At 39.0% G+C, this 20,805-nt stretch overlaps 1 protein-coding gene across 2 annotated transcripts in view; it reads right to left on the reverse strand.

Moving 5' to 3' along the window:
* The window catches only part of STYX (serine/threonine/tyrosine interacting protein), a 22,048-nt gene extending 8,192 nt beyond the window's left edge, over positions 1-13,856 (reverse strand). For both annotated transcript variants that reach the window (XM_015817776.1, XM_015817777.1), the window contains exons 1-6: positions 13,716-13,856; positions 7,990-8,022; positions 5,174-5,227; positions 4,224-4,321; positions 1,833-1,893; positions 511-547 (exon numbers count right to left, since the gene is read on the reverse strand). In XM_015817776.1, the coding sequence (XP_015673262.1) occupies positions 511-547; positions 1,833-1,893; positions 4,224-4,321; positions 5,174-5,227; positions 7,990-8,022; positions 13,716-13,772 (340 nt within the window). In that variant the 5' untranslated portion in view covers positions 13,773-13,856. The remainder of the gene's footprint in view (positions 1-510; positions 548-1,832; positions 1,894-4,223; positions 4,322-5,173; positions 5,228-7,989; positions 8,023-13,715) is intronic.
* Positions 13,857-20,805: the final 6,949 nt, after the last annotated feature.

Below are 20,805 nucleotides of genomic sequence, written 5' to 3' on the forward strand. Positions count from 1 at the left end.
AAAGACTGTAATATTGTGCCATCTAACCTAACATCAAGATAGAAATTGGAGACATCTGCCACCCAAGAAAACATCCATGCACAAACATAAAGGGCACGGGGAGGGGGGAACAGACTGTGTTACTACAAAGCATCCATTGTGTCGCTAACATTCAACAATACCATGGGTTACAAATGGACAGGGTGCATGTGTGTGTGTGGGGGGCTGTGTAGTTCATGCACTGCGCCTCTTTGCTCTAAGGCCTCTTGACAGTAAAAGTTTATGCACCCTTACATAATGGCAAGAAACAATTTGTTCCCTAAAGTCTTTGATCTGTAAAAAAAAACTATTCTAGGTATCAAGAAAGTTATCAAAGTTGTAAAAAAGAAAAACTTGATACAAGCCTATAAATAATAATGGCCATTCTATGACAAAGTATTTTTATCTCATACAGTTTGTATCTCTATATAATTAATTTGAAAAAAAGCTACAATTTGTCCAATTTTCAGGCAAACAATTTAAGATACATACCTCCAGTTTGTAAACTCCCATCAATAAACTCCTTAGTCTAAAGAAAAAAAATACCATTCCTTTCCAGTTTATTAAACATGCTTACACTGATAGAACCAATCAGTTTTATTATATAATTTAAGTAACTTCTGCAGAAAAAGTTCACATTCACAAAACATAATGCATTATTTACAAAAATAATGTAGTGTTAGCAATTGCCTATCTTCTTATATAGTAGTAGTAGTAGTAGTAGTAGTAGTAGTAGTAGTAGTAGCAGTAAAGTTGGAAGGGACCTTGGAGGTCATCTAGTCCAACCCCCTGCTCAGGCAGGGGCATAATATAAAAATGTTTATATTATGATTTATCAAAATGCTTTAAAATGATTACTTTCAATCATAATCCGACTCATAGTACATCATAAAAACTTCTCAGGTTTTAAAATATCACACAGGAATTACTATATAGAATGAAATAAAATCTGTAGAGAACCGTAGAGATCTACAATTACTGCGATTCTCTAAAAATTGTTGGAAATGCAATAACCAGATGAGGTCAACAACATACTTTACATAGATGTGCTTAAATTGAAAAGATAAAAAACCTGAGCACATTAATTAATAGTGGCTTGAGGAGGAAAATCAAATGAAAACATTACTTCACTGTGACAATGCATGCATGTATAAAAGGAGCAGTTTGCATTGCCATGGTGCAAAGCTACTCAACATGTTGATAAAATTGAGATATGTTCTGGTTAGAAAAGATATTATAAACCGACACTATCAATATTATGTATAATACCAGAAAAATGTGATGAAGATGTCTATATTTAATTGTATATGTATTAACAGTAGCAAGAATTGTATTTGCCCAGTGTGGAAAAATGCATACCACCAGAAGAAGAGAGGACCAAGGAAGCACTGGATGGTGTAGTATTGGAACTAGACTGAGAAAGTTAATATGTACCACTGAATTACCAATGGACCCAGACAACATGTTGTTTATAAGTATTCATGATTGTAAAATTAGAAAATTAATAACATATTTATTTAAAAAAAGAAAAAGTAATGTTTTCTCCATTTGCTCTGTAATGTAAATTGCAGAATGCAGAACAAAGCTCATGTTTACCAAGAAAAGGATGTATTATGAGTCGCAATATGCCAGGCTTATCAATGCATTACAGTGTTTCATGTAATATGATTGGTCACTGCTACTCTAATCAAAGAAAAAGTTTATTTATCTGAATTATTTCAATTATAGATACTTCTTCACTCTTAGCATTACCCCCATTCAGTTCTAAAATATATGCTTATGAAATAATTTAACTCATAATGATGGACACTTACCATTGGGAAAAACCTTATTATATTTTCAATGGGATTATCAGCAATATCCAAGACCAAATACCTACAATTAAAATAAGTGTGTTAAATACATAGGCAGCACTATTCATTTTCTAGAGTGTTGAACAGCCATAAAACATTAAATCATGGAGCTCATTGAGAGAGTGGTTTATTCTCAGATATTAAACTCTTTAGACTGCCACTGCATATTCTGATGATCCCTCCTCTGCTGAAACACACCTAAATATTCTAGAGGGCAAAATAAAATTAAATGAGAATTTCAGAAGAAAAGTCACAGTGCAACAATGTTTCTTTGATTCTATATTTTTTCAAAGCAGCTCTCCAAGTTCTATTTCTACCACCCCAAGTAGTCTTTGGTAAAATTCTGCCTGAAATCTTGAGGAATTAGTATCAGCCAATAGATAACATGGAAGCAGAAAGATAAATATAGGAAGTCCTCAACCTATGATCACAATTGAGCCCAAAATTTGTGTTGTGAAGCGAGATACTTGTTAAGTGAGTTTTGGCCCATTTTATGAACTTTCTTGTCACAGTTGTTAAGTGAATCACTGCAGTTGTTAAATTAGGAATACATTTGTTAAGTGAATCTGGCTTCTCCATTAACTTTGCTTGTCAAAAAGTGATTACATGACCCCAGGACACAGCAACCATCGTAAATATGAGTCAGTTGCCAAGCAACTGAATTTTGATCATGTGACCATGAGGATGCTGTAGTGGTTGTAAGTGTGAAAAAGGGTCATAAGTCACTTTTCCCAGTGTTGTGGTAACTTCGAATGCTCACTAAATGAACTGTTGTAAGTCAAGGACTACTTGTAGTCTGCATTATTATAAATCAGGTATTTATGTTGAACTATTTGCCACATACAAATGCAACATAGCACATTTGGTCCAGCAATAAAACTAGTGGTTTAAATTGTTCAAAGCCTCTAGCAGAAGAAAAAGTTATTAGCAATGCCATTTGTCTGAAATGGTATAGGTTTTCCTACCTGAGCATGGGGTTGGATTAGATGACCTCCAAGGTCCTTTCCAACATAGTAATAATAATAATAATAATAATAATAATAATAATAATAGTAATAATAATAGTAATAGTAATAATAGTAATGGAGATTCCTGCTTCAAGTTTGAAAAAAACGCAGGAAGCATTATGGAATGTTATTTATGAAGCAAAAGAATTACCATTAATTCTATCATCTGTAATGAAAGATATTTATATATTACTAAATGAAATTTCTTATTAAACCACTAACACAAATCTGTAGTTAATATTTGAGATAAGCAACTGAATAGTAAATGAAGCCCAACTGATTTAGGAAGTTAGCAAAATTCTGTGTATCAAGTACTAAAGAAAGGACAGGTGTCTCACGTTCACTTATAAAGCTGTTGTCATGGTTCCGATAGATGAGACCAGTAGAAATAAGAACTCTGAGGCAATTGCTTTCCTCAAAAGGTTACAAAGTAAAAATTAAACTCCCCACCCACTAAATATGTAATAAATCACATTCTCCAATTAACACCTTTGGCGGGCTTTCTAAGGTCGCCAAACACTTGAGCGATTTGACCTTGGTTCCCACAAGAAAGTTATTGTTATGACTGAACTAGAAGAATGCATCTTCCCTCTCCCCATAGCTGTGGCAAGCCGAAAAACGAAGAAAGATGGCTATAACCAAAAGTAGTTTTGTAGGTTTGACAGCTGTGTTCCAATGACTGTATCTGAAATCAAAAGCCCTGGAGCAAGGATCCCCAACCCCCGGTCTGTGGACCAGCATTGGGCTGCGGCATGTCAGAAACCAGGCCACACAAACAATTAGAGCCCCATCCACAGGATGCAGGCAACACACGAAACCACACCCCCTTCAGTTCACAGAAAAAATCTCTCTCCACAGAACCGGTCCCTGGTGCCCAAACGATTGGGGGGCACTGCTCTAGAGATACAAAATGATACTGTAAATGCAACTGATCTATTCACTTCATATGAAACATCTGAACCTTTGGACTATAGACTAATAAGTCACCTGGATACCTTTTTGGAATTATGAGAACTAGAAATTTATACTGTATAAAAATCAAAATTTTTGACATATTTGATAGAACTTGAAATACATTACCACAACATTTACTACATTTCAAGATTTTATCTCATTTTTCCTCTTTGTATCATTCTCATCTTAGGGAAGGAAGAAAACAGAGATAATCTTACATATCTCTTTCCAATACTTTTATCTACTGGCACATAACATGCTTCTCAGTTACTGTGAACTATGAAGACACTTATAAGAGTATATAAATGATATAGTATATACTATCCTAAAAAGTATATTTTGTACAAAAGATCACTGTTTTCAAAGCATAATTTATTTAAGATTTTCTTACCTAAATAAGTGCTGGAAGTTTGGTTTAATAAAGTTCGCTTCAATGTTTTGTCTTATGCATATTACATGAGTGATCCCATGTTTCTGAAGTGTAGGTAGCTACAAAATGAAATTATGAACAAGTAAAAAATTCAACATATGGCTGATACCAATCCAGAAAGAAACTTTAAAACAATAGAACTGCATTTTAGTAGCTAATACTTAATTAAGTAATCATTACAGTTATGTATGAAATGACCAACAAACAAATTTAAAAAATAAATAAAAATAAATAAAGTGATTACACTAAAATAGCAATATAGAATATTTCTCTCCCCCATATATGTCCTGGCTGAAAATATTCAGCATCTCTATAACAGCCCAATTGATTAGGTTCTTTGCCTAAAATAAATTTAATAAGCTAGAAACCACGAACAGCCTATAACATACATGAACTTTAGAAGGATTTTCAGTCTTCTGACTGTTCTATAATGAAATAGTGCATCTGCAGAAAGTATAAATATCTCAAAGGTCAATCAATGCTGCAACAATGCTTTTATTTTTATTGAAATGTTTCCTATACCCCTTTCTCCAGGCAGAAATCAGAAATACCTAGCTAAAAATTAAATTGCTACAACAATATTTAAACGGTATATAACAGCATGGTAAATATATTTTCTAACAATTAAGGTACATACAAGCCCAAAAAAGCCTTCCTTAATTCAATGACAAAAATCCACAATGAAGGGGGGAAAGGAACATGTCCTAAAGAAAGCATCTAGATCAGGGGTGTCAAACTGCCGGCCTGCGGGCCAGTTGCATTATGCGGAGGCTGCGTCCACCCCAGCTCCAGCAATATGAAAAAAGTCGAGATACGTCACGACACGTCACTTGATGCGGCGAGTTTGACACCCGTGATTGAGGTAATTTACACATAAACTGCTCAGTGTAAAAAGGTTGCAGACAACCTACCTTACTTTTCATAGCTGAAGAGTATGGGCCTAAGAATAAGCCAGGTAAAATTTCCTAAAAAAATAAAATAAAATAAAGAACAGTGAGTAAGAGGATGGGAAGAAAACAAACACGCATACAAAATTTACAAGGCACAACATTAATGTATAACAAGAATTATATTATTGCAATATTGAAGATTAGTCTTAAATTACTTCTGGCCCTATTAAAATACACTTGAGAAAAACGCAAGCCAGTAGGCCAGGTTTATTTTCTTATAAATCAGCACAGGGCTACAAGAGAATACTACATATCCTAAGTACATGTTAAATCACAGGAGAAACTTTTTGATCTTCGTGGCCAAAGGCCACGCCAGAATTCAAATAACAATCTCATGTTTGATCAAGCTTAATGAACTCAGGTAGAGTACAATAATTGTTTTATAAATTTTATGAATTTGCTATTTTTGCTAGGAAGTTACTTGGTGCTTTTTCTTGGAAAAAGAAAAAGAAAGGAACATGAATAAGTATGATTGCAACCCCAACTAAAATGCCAAGAACTGTTTGTCTCTGTGGTATAATATATTGCCGTGGTGGCGAACCTATGGCACGTGTGCCACAGGTGGCACGCAGAGCCCTCTCTGTGGGCATGTGCACCGTCGCCCCAGTCCTAGACCTTCAGCTGGGTTTTATAAAACCTTTTCGCTTTAGGCCTCCGCCGTGTGCAAAAAAAAAAAAAAAGGTTCAATCAATCAATCAATTTCAACTTCTCACAGGAAAAAAAAAGATCTCGCAAAATTCGAATTGATTGAACTTTTTAGTCCCGCCCAGTCTGCCATTACCATCGAAGCCATGCCCACCCAAAGGGCCACACCCACCCAATTGGTCACACCCACCCAATGGGCCACACCCACCCGGCACCCGACAATACATGTGGGTTTTGGGTTGCAGTTTGGGCACTCGGTCTCTAAAAGGTTCGCCATCACTGATATATTGTGCTTCTTTTCCTCTTCAAACTCATTCTGGACTAATCCTGTAATCTATAGAAGAAATTCAAAACCTTCAAAGATTTGAAGGGAAAAAAATATACACATCTCTCAAGTTATTCCAGACTGTTCCTATATATATAAAAAACTGAATTTTTCAGTCCCAATTTTCATTACGTGTTTAACCCAAGCCCAATTTTCACTTTTATTTTTCCTGTTCATATCAATATCACCTTATTTTCCTCTGAACTTGGTAATTTATAACCAAGATGAATACACTTCTTCTATACTGTTTTGTAGAACCATTTCTCAAAACACGTTTTCTGGTGATGCTCCTGCCTACCTGATGGGTGGAAATTCAATAGGCCAAGCTTTTCTTCATGGCATCTTTTAGTAGGAAAATGAATTTCTGCCTGCCATGCAATGATTAAAGGCAAAACAATTCTAGACAATGCATATTCCTGTGTTTTTTAATATGATTCCTATGTCTCCTTAAGTGCCAACTAGGCTCTTTAGCTTTTTTTAAGGTACAAAAATATTAACAGTGAAACTTTAATGCTAAGAGTGGAGTGTGGTCTGGAAAACTATATTTCATTTCAAAAAAAGTTAACAGAACCTTGAGCGTTATCCAGAATTGTGCCCAACTAACCAAAAAAAAAGAACATTATTATTTAGAGCAGCATTTCTCAAACTTGACAGTTTGAAAATGTATGGACCTCAACTCCCAGTATTTCCCAGACAGCTATGCTGGCTGAAAAATTCTGGGGGTTGAAGACTTCTTCAATTCTGGGGGTTGTAGACTACATATCTTCAAGTTGTTAAGGTTAAAAAATACCAATTTAGAGGGTGGGCACAAAGTATCCCAGGGACTACAGATTTTCTGAGAGGCCAATTTAATGAAAATTAAATACCAAAGCTGAATACATTTGCCCATTTTTAAAAAAATGTCCTTGAGCAGAATGTATTGATTTGGGGGTGTGATACAACTTTTGTGCTTATTTGTGTATATCTGCTTGGTTATTTGCCAGCATGAATGTATGGTACACATTACACATGGATATTTTGCCTACGATAGGAAATTGGAGATGTGTGTACCAATTAGACTTTATCTTTGCTTTTCATTTAGTTTCTGGTAGCAGTTAGGTATCTTATTCAACTTTCCTATTATGAAATGGGCATGGAAATTAAAAATTATGGGTTCAAAAGAATAGACTTAAGATTTTAACTAAAACCTCACCTGTCACTTGACTAGAATTCTTGAACAAGTTTTTTTAAATTATGATAGCTTCACTTCTGAGAAATAGCTGTGGTAACTATTTTATGAAAATTCATTCTTAATATTTCCACAAGGCTTGAATATCTAGATATATTCCCGTCCTCTGAATTCAGAGGACAGAGTGACAGAAATGTGTACAGAATGTATAATACTCAGGACTGGCGGAGGTAGTGATTATTGGAATAGCCTACATTAGCAACTATCTGAAGAGGTCAGAAGAAAAGGCCAGATTTGGGTCTAGGGTCTATAGCTCTTTCAAATGAGAATCTTTCAAAAGCATAATAATATATTGTAATCCCTTGCTACCCCGACCTCCTTGGTTACAAATATATTAAGTAGATAATAAAAGGCTAGTTTTTAGGACAATTTCCCAGACATTTTATAGCAACCATCCTTCCTTAGTGTTGCTGGGCTTTCCCCCCTAATTTATTTATGATTTGCAATATATAACAAGCATGAAATGAATTTGCCGCATCAATTTTTTTCACTGCCTAATGTCAGATGTCGGCATATGTTTTCATGAAGTTGCTAGAGCCCTGCAGCAGCCCAAAAACATAGTAAATAAAACTTCCATACCTGCATCTCTCTTCTCATTGGATATGTCCAATCCTAAGTGGAAGAAATAAAACACATTTTCTCATTTGAATATAAGACCAGTCAAAATAGTGAGGTTCTGGAAAAAATGCAAGGTGAAAATGACCGGTTAAACAAACTAACAAAGCTATAGGTTTGATCTTGTAATTTTTCATTACTAATGTTATCGTGGAAAATACTGTTACTAAAGTTATCCTGGAAAATATTTTTATACATTTATGAGAACTAAAATGGCATAAGAATTTCTAAGCACACCCAAAGTGAGATTTTTCATTTGTCCATGAAGCAAGATATAACCTGGACACTGAATCCCAGCTGAACTTCAACATGGTTATGTACAATTACCAATTTGTAAAAAACCTGGAGAAATATTAGTGGTTCAGAACTATTATGGGAAGAAATGTGTAAATAACCATGGAAAATGTTTTAAGGAGGAAATGCAATGTTAAGTTTATGTTAATTGAAAGATTTCCAAAATTTTAATTTTCTAAATATAATCAGTCACTTCTCCCACTATCTGATGACTTTCTCTGAAAGTCAGGACCATGAGTGAGATATTACTAATAATAGGCCAACAGCACATGATTATTAAGCACCACTTTATCATAATTAGCTAAAACCATATTAATAAACTAAATAAACCTCACTTTATAAGTCTCAACACCAACATGTAATACAAGCTAGAAATAAGCCACACACATTTTAGTGCAATGTTTAAATCCAGTTACTGCCTCCCTAGCTTAAATAATCAATTTCTTAAGTCATCAGTTAAATAATGTTAAAAGAAAACTAATAAAAGTTTCTGACATATAGGAGCTTTTTCCTCATTTTGAATTAGTTCACCTTGTACATCAATTTGCTGCCCATATACATGCTCAATGAAGGCTAATATAGAGATTCTACACTAGAACAACATGTAAGCATTGAATTAAATACTATAAAACAGGTAGCAATTGAAAAAGAGCACTGATTCCCCCAAAACTGCAAATGTCTGGCCAATATATAGTAAAACAAAAACAAAAACAGATTAGCTGGAATATGTGTGCTAATAAAAAGCACACAATACTCTATAATAGTTCATCTGATATTACTTTTAGTGAACAAAACTGCACAAAAATTTAATAAGTAAATAAATCTTAAGATTATCTGTCATTACAGTGGAGAGCAGTATTGAAATATAAATATTTTGAAATGCTTAATATAAGATAGCAAACAACAAATTATATCCTTTACTAATAACAAAGATGAACTTGTAGAACATAGTCTTGCTGAGCATTTATTTCAGACACAAGCAGAAGGCATTTAAATATACAGCTAAGCTGATAAAGTACAATCATTAAAAAGCTACAGCAGAGAATGCAAACTGCCATGTCCACTATAACCATCACTTTGCCAGAGCTGGCTGGAATATGAATTATGAAGAAAATGACATATGTCCTTCCTCCTAGAGTGAGAAATTCAGACAAAGAAATGGGAAATCAAATGTCTTCCAGACAAGCTAAATATCCTACAGACTATCACAAAGAGAATCAGATTAATCAGAAAGCAATAGACAAAACCCTTAATTTGGATCCCTCGATATTACTTGATTCTTGCAAAAACACAACCAATTTATAATAAGATATTTTTATCCTGAGAATTGGTTTGAGATGCACATTCTAAGCTGCCTAACTCTTATTGGATACTAATTGTCTCTAAAACAGATTTCCACAATTCCATAGAAACATACATCTATTTGAAAACTAGCAAATCACTGACATTTTCCCTAATACAAAATGTTTCAAATCTGAAATGCTCTAAACCAGTGGTGGCAAACCTATGGCATGCGTGCCAGAGGCGGCACTCAGACTCCTCTCTGTGGGCACGTGCAGAGATGGCAACCGTCCCTCTTCAACCAGCCGCCCGCTAACTCGCCAAGGTCCCACGTGGCCGGATGCATCCCAGCATGGCTGGTTTCCTTCCTCCTGTCCCATCCCTCCTGGCCTCGCATGCTCTCCTTTTCCCGGGCATGACCCACTGCATCGCCTCCTCAGCTGTCAGCTGTCCGTCCAGCTCAGAGGTGGCTTCTCTGAACTGCTGGCGGCGAGCTGCAGAGCCCCAGAGTGTGCCGGTCAAGGGGCCGGCAGGCTGTGGCTGCTGACGGACACTGTTGGCTCCCATGCGCTCGCTGGCCTCTGTGTGCATGGGCCAATGGTGTCAGGCAGCAGCCGCCCCGGCCCCTGCCTCGCCTTACCCTGCAACAATGGCTGCCTCGCCTTGCCTCACTCCACAGGACAAGCCTTCAGCCCACCGCCCCACCTGCCAGAGACCCCCTGGATCTCCCCCAACCCTGTCCGGCCCCCACAGGCATCCCTCCCCACGAGCAACATTGAGGTGACCACGCCCACCTTGGCCATGCCCACCCAGTCTGCCATGACTACCACAGCCACGCCCACCCAGTGGGCCACACCCACCCAGCACCCGGCGATAAATAAGTGGGCTTTGGGTTGCAGTTTGGGCACTCGGTCTCTAAAAGGTTCGCCATCACTGCTCTAAACTTAAAAGGCCATTTTTAGTTTGCAACAATTCTGACCTTACTCATAGTGTTCCAATGCTGACCATTCTGCAAGTACTGTACAGTATTTTGAGCTTGAAACAGAAATAATAAACCTCATCCATAGTGTTTTCAATATCTGGAACTCAGCTGTACCATGGTGTTGAAAGAAGCTAGAGTATAAGTGGCATTATATTAATTTTACAGTATCACTAATAAAAAAATAGAAACAGAAATCTGCCTTTTAATAACAAATATGGGGTTTTTATGGGAACATGATTTAACAGAGGAACTACATTAGATCTAAGTCAGGCATGTCAAACTTGCGATGTCAACGTCGTGTGACGTATCACAATTTTTTCCCCTTTGCTGGCAATGGGGTGGGTGCGGTTTCAAGTTATGATGCATCCGGCCTGCGGGCCGGCAGTTTGACATGCCTGATCTAAGTTAATGCCTTAATTTCAGACAATAATGGACTTTGTGGCAAGTCCAATGTTTGTTGCCTCTTCTCAAAAGTTATTATTCACTAAAGTAATAAAAATAAGTTCTCTCATATAGATTTCAATGGGGGGGATGTTGAAAAATCCTATTTCCCATTGCAAATATACATTAGGCTTTCATCTAATATGGAGAAAATGTTAATTATGGATTTACATTAGATATATTGTATGAACTGCCAATATTAGAATAATGGTAAGTTAGTACTTTCTGTTTTCCTTCTACTGTTCCAAAATCCCTTGCTGACTTGGTTCATAAATATCTAGTCTAATATTTGGACTAGATAGTCTACTGGAGCTACCAGATGAACAATCATACCAACATATAGAAAACTGGCTCCATAAAAAAAAAAGTAAAACTGCCATGCACATTCCATCTTCTAACCAACTGCCATTTAGGACCTCCTCTTCCAGAACCATATGCATCATCAATTTTTTTTAGCAGGCTGCATCTAAAGGTAGAGATAAAGCAGTGAGGCCTATTTCTGCCAATTTCACTGAATTCAACTACATTTCCTTCTTGCTTGTTAAATTTGACTTAATTGAAAACTAAGCCTCTTGGCTATTATAACATTTACCCAAAATACACAGTTGGACAATATCATAATTAGGACCAATCAAAATAGCAGAAAAGAGCATGCAAGTTCCGAGTTCTTCACCATTAAATGGTCTGTAAAACAATTCTGGTTGGTCCCAATAAAGGAATTAACAATCTACATTTGGATGTTTTTCCCCCCCTTTCTATGGACCAACACAGCTTTTTCACTATAATTCTGATCAGCGATCGCAATATTCTATGCCAGTGATGGCGAACCTTTTAGAGACCAAGTGCCCAAACCACAACCCAAAACCCACTTATTTATCGCAAAGTGCCAGGGGTGCATCAGCAGTGTGGTGTCCTCGGGGGGGGGCAGGGAGGCGCCTCTGAGTGCTGCCTCTGGCACGCAAAACCCGGGGGCGCAAAAATGGGCCACTGTGCTGCAAGGCGCAAAAACAGCCACCACTGCACCGCGGGGTGCAGATACAAGGCGCTGCACCACGCAAGAACAGGGCAGGGCTAGTATCACGCAGGCACTAGCCCCACTCCATTTGCAGCGCGTGCATGCTCGCAGCCCCGTGCGTGCATGCACGCATGTAAAATGCTTCCCCCTCCCTTTTCTTCCAGTCAACCAATCGACAATGGTTGGTGACTTCTGCTCTACCATCTCTACTCGAGCTTGCTAGTCGGCCGCTTCGCCTCCTTTGTGCTGGGCGGGGCTCCTGCTCTGGGCGGCGTGGATGCGCGTGCCAACAGAGAGGGCTCTGAGTGCCGCCTCTGGCACGCGTGCCATAGGTTCGCCACCACTGTTCTATGCTATATTTTTTAAAATGTAAATTTATGAAGATTTAGTCCCCACAGCTCTAGTAATTAAAGTTTGTGTAATCATCTATATGATTATAATCTTTTTTTGTACAAAAAAGGTTACAAAAATTATGCTTTTCAAAAACAATTGGAAAGGAAATAAATAGGTGCACCAGCAAGACAAATACAGCTTATGCCATTCCAGCTCCTCGAGTCTGAAAGTTAAGTAGTTAACAATATATAAAGTGATTAGAAAGTTCACAGCTTCTTCAAGATTAGTCAGATTGCTGTGCTACCCCCTGCTATGGTAGCATTCAATATTTACAGGGATATAAAGGGAAGCACAGAAATATAAGCAGGAGCAATGTAAGATACTAGAGCATGTCCCAAGAATGGGCAACCTTTGGGTGACTAGCAGACATACTTCATATTTTAGGAAGAGCAAGGACAGTAGAATATAGTGCAAGAATATAATATAAAATAAAATAAGCTATGTCACAGGTTTTAATGGTGTCAAGAAGTTCTTTCTGCTGAGTTCCGTTTTTGATGTTTATAATACAATTCTGGCATGTTTCCCATCTCAAAGAGGCAAGAAACGGTAGTTTCAATTTTCAACAGATTAATTAAAATAGATTTGGGGGCACAACTGGATCGTTCTATACAGTGTCAGAAGATATTAAAAGGGATGCCGGGAGGATACCTGCATAACGACAAACACCCACCCACCCCAAATGCTTTGAGCAAATTCCCTAATAATATGGGTTTTCTCACAGAAGAACTCTAGATGGTAGTGTGGTGTGCGTGCATGTCATTAAATGGGTGTGCGAGTTCCTAGAAGATACTACAGGGCATCAATGTGGTTCTATTCCTGCACGCTGAAAGGCTAAAATAAGACACTCCACCTCTAGTCTAGTCTGTTACGTTGAGAAACATGCTATAGAAAAAACACACGAAGCCAGGCAGGAATAACAGGCGCGTTCCCTTGGACCCGAGCTCCCTTCCTGTCACTCCTCCTTGTTCCGGACACAGGACAGCAAAAAGGAAGGAGGACGGGCTCCCGAAACAAACCTTGTAACCCGCGAGGAAATGTTTATTTAACGCGGCACACCGATTACAACGTGATTCCGCTTCCCACCACCACCACCACCACCTGCCTAGCAAGTGGAACACCTGTGCGCGTTTGGCTTGAAATGGGGCGGGCGGGCGCGAGCAAAAACGGAGAGCGCCTTCCCCAGTTTCCAGTCCGGCTGGTGGCGGGGGTGGGATCGCGAGGTTCCCCAAGGGGCGACGGCTGCGCTCCAAGGTGCCGCCGGCTGGGCGAACGGCTCCCGCTCACCTCGGAGTCCTCTTTGGGCTGCGGCAGCGCGGGGAAAACCGGCTTGGCGAGCTCCATGGCCGGGATGGCCCGGGTAGGGCGAGGCTTCTTTCCGTCCTTCCCTGTATCTTCTTTTCCCCTCTTCTGACAGTCAGTGGGGCAGAGGGAGAAAGAGGTCGGTGGGCCTCGACGCTCGAGCGGCGGTGCCCAAGGGGCTGGCAGGGAACCGAGGGAGATGATGACGAGGAGGAGAAGGAGGCGGCGGGGGCTCGCGCCCAGCCGCCATGCTGTTCGCAGGCTACCCCTCCCCCTCCAAAGGCAGGCGGTCGGTCGCTCGGTCGGTCACTCCTGGCTCCGCTCGCGGACGCCGTCGCACGCGCGCTCCGCTCGACGCCCTCCCCCCCCCCTCTCCACTCCCCACGAGCTATCCTCCTGGGCTTCCTCCAACTGCCGCTTGCTGCCGAGGACAGTCGGGATGGGTGGGGAAGCCGAGGGCGTGGCGCTGGAACGGGCCGTAATAGGAATGGGTGTGGTGTAACGAAGGATCCGCCCCTGCTCGGGTCACAGGCGGAGGGGGCGTGGCCGAGCGCCAAGGTCCCCGAAGGGGTGTGTTGACGAGAGGAAGGGGCGTGTCGGAGAACTCAAGAGAACGCGCTTGTCCTCCTTTTTTGCTCGTGGTGACGCGCCTGCGTGACGGAAGGAGAGCGGCTGTCGCTGCCTCGTGCGCGGATGCGGGAAGCTTCCATCGCTCTCTCACGACAGCCGCCGAAGAGGGTTTTCTTCCAAACCCTGGTTTTGCACAAATCATTTCATGCAGCTTTGCTCAACCTGTTTTGCCAACGCGGCCATAGGATGGTTTTAATCACCTCTATTCTGCCTGTGTTAGGAGCCATTGCTGTCCCAGGTTGTAATAAAGATTTGCATAATTTCATTCTGCATCTTATTTAGCCACATAAATAACTGGGACAGTTCCCATATTCTAATGTGCAACTCCAAATTCTAGTTTAAAAGCTTTGGACAGATAAACATAGAACCCCAGATGCCAAGCATAGTATTCATCTCTATGTTGGATATTGTTCACGTTAATTCTGATCTGCTCTAGCAAATCATCTGCATCAGTTTATGTAGTTTTTCAAACCACTCAATGTATGTCAAAAAATGGTATTAAAAACCAGCAAAGACAATTTGAGAGAAACAATAATGAACAATTCTGATTCAAAAAAAGATTGCAATGTCCATAGCTCCATATTTATGCTAACAAGGGGAAAGAAGAAAAGGAGAATTACATAGAATTTTTTAGTTGTGGTAAAAGAATACTAGATTAAATTGACTTTGGGCTTATCCAGTAAGTCTCCTTAAATGTTCACCCTGTTTATTCTTAAGCTTGTGGAAATAATGAAATACTAAACAAAACAATATTCATACTAGGATTCCCTCCCTGCCCTGACATTTTTAATTCAGTGTATGCATATATTGCTCCTCTCCCCATATCCTGTTCTGTTGCTTAATTGTGGCTGAGTGAAGAATTTTGAAGTGTGTACCAAGAAATTTTTAGGAGGGTCAGATGTGACTGACTGTATATCTGACTATCAAATATATATACTAAATAGGTTGATCTTGACTGGCTTCAGGTTGACTCAGCCTTCCATCCTTCCGAGGTCGGTAAAATGATGACCCAGATTGTTGGGGACAATATGCTGACTGTAAACTATTTAGAGAGGAGTGTAAAGCACTATGAAGCGGTATGTAAGTGTTATTGCTATTGCTATCCAGCTAAAGCAGAAGGTGCCTAAGGGCCGTGGTGGTGCAGTGGTTAGAATGCAGTATTGCAGGCTAATTCTGCTGGCTGCCGACTGCCAGCAGTTCGGAAGTTCAAGTCTTATCCGCTCAAGATTGACTCAGCCTTCCATCCTTCTGAGATCAGTAAAATGAGGACCCAGATTGTTGGGGGCAATATGCTGACTCTATAAACCACTTAGAAAGGGCTGTAAAGCACTATGAAGCAGTATAAAAGTCTAAATGTTATTGTGCTGCAGTGATATAGGGAGATGTGAAACACATGATCACTTTCGATTTACACTGTGTGGAAAAGGGCAATGGTAAACCATGTCTGTATTTTTATGAAGAAAACCACATGTATAGAAAACATAAGCATCCATGTTTATGCTCTAACTATTGATGCATATTCTGTTGATATATGAAATCAACAGAATATGTAAATAAATTGTGCTGCTTGTGATTGGAGACTGGAATAGTGATGTTGGAAATATGAAAGAAGATAATGTAGTCTGTATGTATGGCTTAGGAAACTGAAATTAAGCATGAGACTGACTTATCAATTTCTGCCACTCCAGTCATACTTCCACAGCTCAGACTGTCTTCGAATAACCAAAACATCTTTGTATATGGACATTACCAGAACAAAGGCATAGAAATTAAATTCACTACGTGTTCATTGATCATGTTTATGGGAAGCTGGCAAGGAAAATTGTAAATCACAATTATGCAACCATGAGATTCTGCAACTGTCTTGTGAACTGGCTGCCAAATGCCCAGATGATGTTTACGTAGTCACAGGGTGTTGAGACATCTAGAGCTTTGACGGTATGTAACCGCCATTTATTCAGCACCGCTGTATTTTCAACAGACACTGAATGAGTGATCATTAATGGAGGATTATGTGTACTTTATGAAAGATCCAAGTATTTCTCTTTCTCCTGGTCTTGAGCATTTTGGCAGAGCTGCTGAGGAATAGGAAACAAACCTTCTGAATACCTTTGGAAAACAGCTCACAGAGCCATCAGCCAACCAAAGACCAGGCAGAGTATAAAGACTGTATGTTTATAAATCTCTTCTTTGGTACAAATCAAATGTGATTCCCCTTCCTGTACTCAGATAAAAGCAGACAGATTTGACATTCTACAAAATGTGATTTTCAGCACCTTTGCAGTAATATAATAGGGAAGTGGGAACTATATATAGTACTGAATTTTCTCTCCAGGTTTACTTTCCTGCATCTAGTAATAAGATGCAACTTGCCATAGAAGAACATTCACATTAAAATCAGTGGGACAGTGGCTACAAATGTCAAAAGACATAAATGTGTTTTAATTAATGTTGTATTTATACTAAATTTCTTTGCTTGCATGTAAGATATGGCTGGTTTCCATTTCTATTAAGTGTTCAATGTACTGTAATCCAAGACCCTGTTCATATTGCCAACAAATAACAGGAACCTCTTCCATATCAGTTGCCTTCTCCTTTGGGCAAGGCTCAGAGATATTCTAGATCTGGTTTCTTGAGAGATTGACAAATATTTACCATATCGCGTTTCCCCGAAAGTAAGACCTACCCCCAAAATAAGCCCTAGCTTGATTTTTTGGGGTGGGCCTAATATAAGCCCTACTCCCAAAATAAGCCCTAGTTTTGGGGCGAGGCACACACCTTAAACATCAAGCTGGGGTGAAGGTGTGGAACTGCCCCACGCGCCCCATACCCACTTACCTCTCCTCGCTGGCCAACTTCTTCTGTGGCGTCCCCAGCCTGCATTTCATAGTCAGAGGCCTTTCCGGAAGGCCACTGCAGCCAAGAATAAAAGGTATGGATTCAATCCATAGCTCGGTTCTCAACTGTAGTGGCCTTCTGGAAAAGGCCTTTGACTGCAAAATGCAGGCCAGACCTCCATTCTCAGCTGCAGAATGAAGCTGCTCCTTCCGCTGCAGAACAAGTGGGCCGGCAGGGCTGTCGATGCTGGAGGTAAGTGGAAAAGACACCCCGCCCCCCAAAAAAATAAGACCTGGTGCCACTTTTGGAAGCAAAAAAAAAAAAAGACCGGGCCTTATTTTCGGGGAATATAGTGAATACTGTAGACATTTTAATGTAAGAGCAATTATATGACCCTTCAACTATACATTATCATACAAAGAGATGCTTTCTCATAAACAGAGCTAGTTGAATTCAATTAGTTGGAAAAGATGAAAAGCTTTTTAGGAAGGAACTTCAGGAATGCCACCTTATATTGAAAATTGATCTGTGAAACAGGAAATCCACAATCCAGATCTTGTGCCTAGACTGTCTGTATTAGCATTCTGAAAATAATCCATTCTGCAATGACTTCAGTTTCCATAAAGTCAGTTTCCCTTTTTCAAACAATAGTTCCACCTTTCTTGGATATTGTGTAGAACTACTGGTATTTCTCTATGATCTTTGACCAGCATTAAAGCTATTGTGGAATGTAACTCCCATCACCCATCAGCAACAGGGATTTTTATAGTGTGGGATGCTGGATTAAGGAAGGCTGATTGTCTTGGATAAGCTAACTTCAGCCCAATTTCCGCTGCACTCTTAGTTGATGTATAAAGATTTCTTGCCACAGCTCCAACCAAGCCCTTTCTGAAATTAAGCATGGCCACTACTTCACAGGTACTTAGGTGGGGCAATGTTCAGCAAAAGGACAACAGGTCCTCCTTCTTAGCCTCATGTTCTCCATTTGGCAAGCTTAGCCTAAAATCAATATTGTCTGGCTTTTTGAATCTTCACTACGGCAGTCATTCAATCTTTTGTGTATTGTGATCTTCTAAATTGTCTGCTGCTTTATTCCCCTTGTCCATTGATAGACTCAATGGTCGATATTTACATGTTAATTTACTTCCTGATTCCTGCAATCGGCTTTGATGCAGCCCCTTCAAATCCATGATCACTGTGGTCTGTAGATCACATGGCTCATACTTTTCTATAGTAAAATTGAAAAAGCACATCATTGTCAAGTCTGCTAGCACTAAAGATCTGTTGGAAAACTATTGTGATTGAAAAACTAGTTTTCTGAAACTGGAAAATATAATTTTGAATATATATAAGGCCTAACTGTTTTTTGATATAATTTTTATCACAGATATCAAGAAATTGGAAGTCAGTGTGTCTTCCTTTCCGGTTGTCCATATCCTTTACCTAGTCAGGTATCCGGTAAACTTAGTCAGGGGCTGCAGATTAAATTTAGGGAAATTTCAGGAACCATGTGTTGCCCAATCAAGGGGAAAGTAAACAAAGGTAGTCCTTGACTTATGATCACAACTGGAAACAGAATTTCCATTACTAAGGAAGATGATTGTTAAATAAGCTGTACCCGATTTTACAAAAAAAATTGCCACAGGATCCCTGCAGTTATGAAGTGAATCACAGCAAATCCAACTTCCCCCACTGACTTTGTTCTCGGAAACCAGCTGGGAAGGTTGCAAATGGTGATCACCTCACCCTAGGGCAGGGCAACCATCGTAAATACATGCCAGTTGCCAAGCATCCAAATTTTGATTACGTGACTGTTGGGATGTCGTAACAGTTGTAAGTGTGAGAATCAGTTGCAAGTCACTTTTGTCTCTGCAATTGTAATTTTAAGTCGAGGATTATCTATATGGTCAAAATAGTGGGAATGTCCAGAATAATGACATTTCGCAGTTCTTTGGTACAAAAACAATGTTTTGCCATCATCATATGGCAATGTTCATACAATTTGCTAGGCCAAAGATATCTACAATATATTGCAATATAACATGCAATATGAACCCAGCTATTAGAGTTTATAAACTATGGTTTATGGTTCAGTATATTGTATGAATCTGGCTAATTGTGGTTTTATTTAATAGACAGAACCTATGATGTAGCACAAATATCAAACCCTTCTTTCACCAGTCACATCTGTTGCAGTCAAAACCTCATGAAGATACCAAATTAAGGAAAGCCAATGTATATATTCATTATGGATTTGCTCTTGGGCAATATTCAATATGTGTCTCTTTAAGTATGATCTTTAAAATCACAACCAACTATTTCATAATAATTCATAATATGCTAGGATTAGATTTATGGCTGCATGTATGTATGTATGCATACATTACAATGGGCAGAATTTATATAATACCATAAGCTACAGTGTGGTTTCTTCCTGTCTTATTATGTCATGTGAGCCATTCCATTAAGTTTCAGGTCAAAATACTAAGATCAGGTTGGCAGTATTTTTGTAGGTATATCTAGTTATCTGAAATATTCGGTTCTTATCTGAACTATAAATAGATTCCCCTGACTTTGGAAATGGGAATGGCTTTTTGCAAAATAGTTCAGAACAAGAACACATGGACATTCTATTTGTATCTCATCAAAGGCTAGCCACCTACTCCTAAATGAAAAGATTACAAGAAAGTAGACATTAAGGAGGGACTTATCTTAATTTACTTACTGACAAAAGGAGGGCTGAAGTACATGTTGCTCTGTAACCCAACGCTCTTTCCTTGCAATAAGCCTGGGTGTAACTCTGTGAGAATCCAACTTTTTTTAGTGCTGGGGCCATTTTTATATTCAGTGCAATATGCCTGGTTCTAGTTTCTTAAACGCTTTAAACCAATTTGGTAGTTGTGTTTGTTTAGGTTTTGAATGATTATGAACTAGCTCTCTTGGTTTGCTGAGAGAGATTTGCTTTGGGAGTAAGTAATGATTACAGGGAAGGCAGAATAGAGAAGTTCAAATTAAATATTTTGCTTTACTTCATTGGTCTAGGCAGCAATCAGGATACAAGAGTAACCATAATAGGTTATTCTGTATTTCCATTTACTAGTATTATAAATAGCTGAATTTAAGGGAGGCCTCCCTTAAACATTATTTTTTTGCTTTCTTTCGTATGACTGGTTTTAGTATTTGCTTTCATCATTTTGAACATTCTCAAAGCTGACTTTTTTTGTGGTACAATGTAGTCGTGAAGCTAACAGATCCTGATTTGCGCTGGGAATGTGTCCTAGGCCTATGTTACAAGTTCTTAACTTCATCTTAAAATGGCTCTTAAAGAAAGCTAGAAGTCAACCAGGATATTTAAATAGAAGAACATGCTACATCTTTAAAATTTATTCATCCCAATATGTGAAAGATTTAAGTTTGTCATAGATCAAAAATAAATTCAGAAAAAGTGTAACTTCTTCTAATTTTTAAATGCTTTTAGCTTTTCGATTAGAAACACTGTTCTATGAAAAGCTGGGTTGCTTAGACAAGATACCGAAAACTTATCAGGGTCCAACATCAGATGATGTTCCTTCTAATTTATAGGATGCTAAGGAACTAATTAACAAAC

The sequence above is a fragment of the Protobothrops mucrosquamatus genome, unplaced genomic scaffold (assembly GCF_001527695.2).
Source record: "Protobothrops mucrosquamatus isolate PMUCROS unplaced genomic scaffold, P.Mucros_1.0 scaffold637, whole genome shotgun sequence".
NCBI classification, from domain to species: domain Eukaryota; kingdom Metazoa; phylum Chordata; class Lepidosauria; order Squamata; family Viperidae; genus Protobothrops; species Protobothrops mucrosquamatus.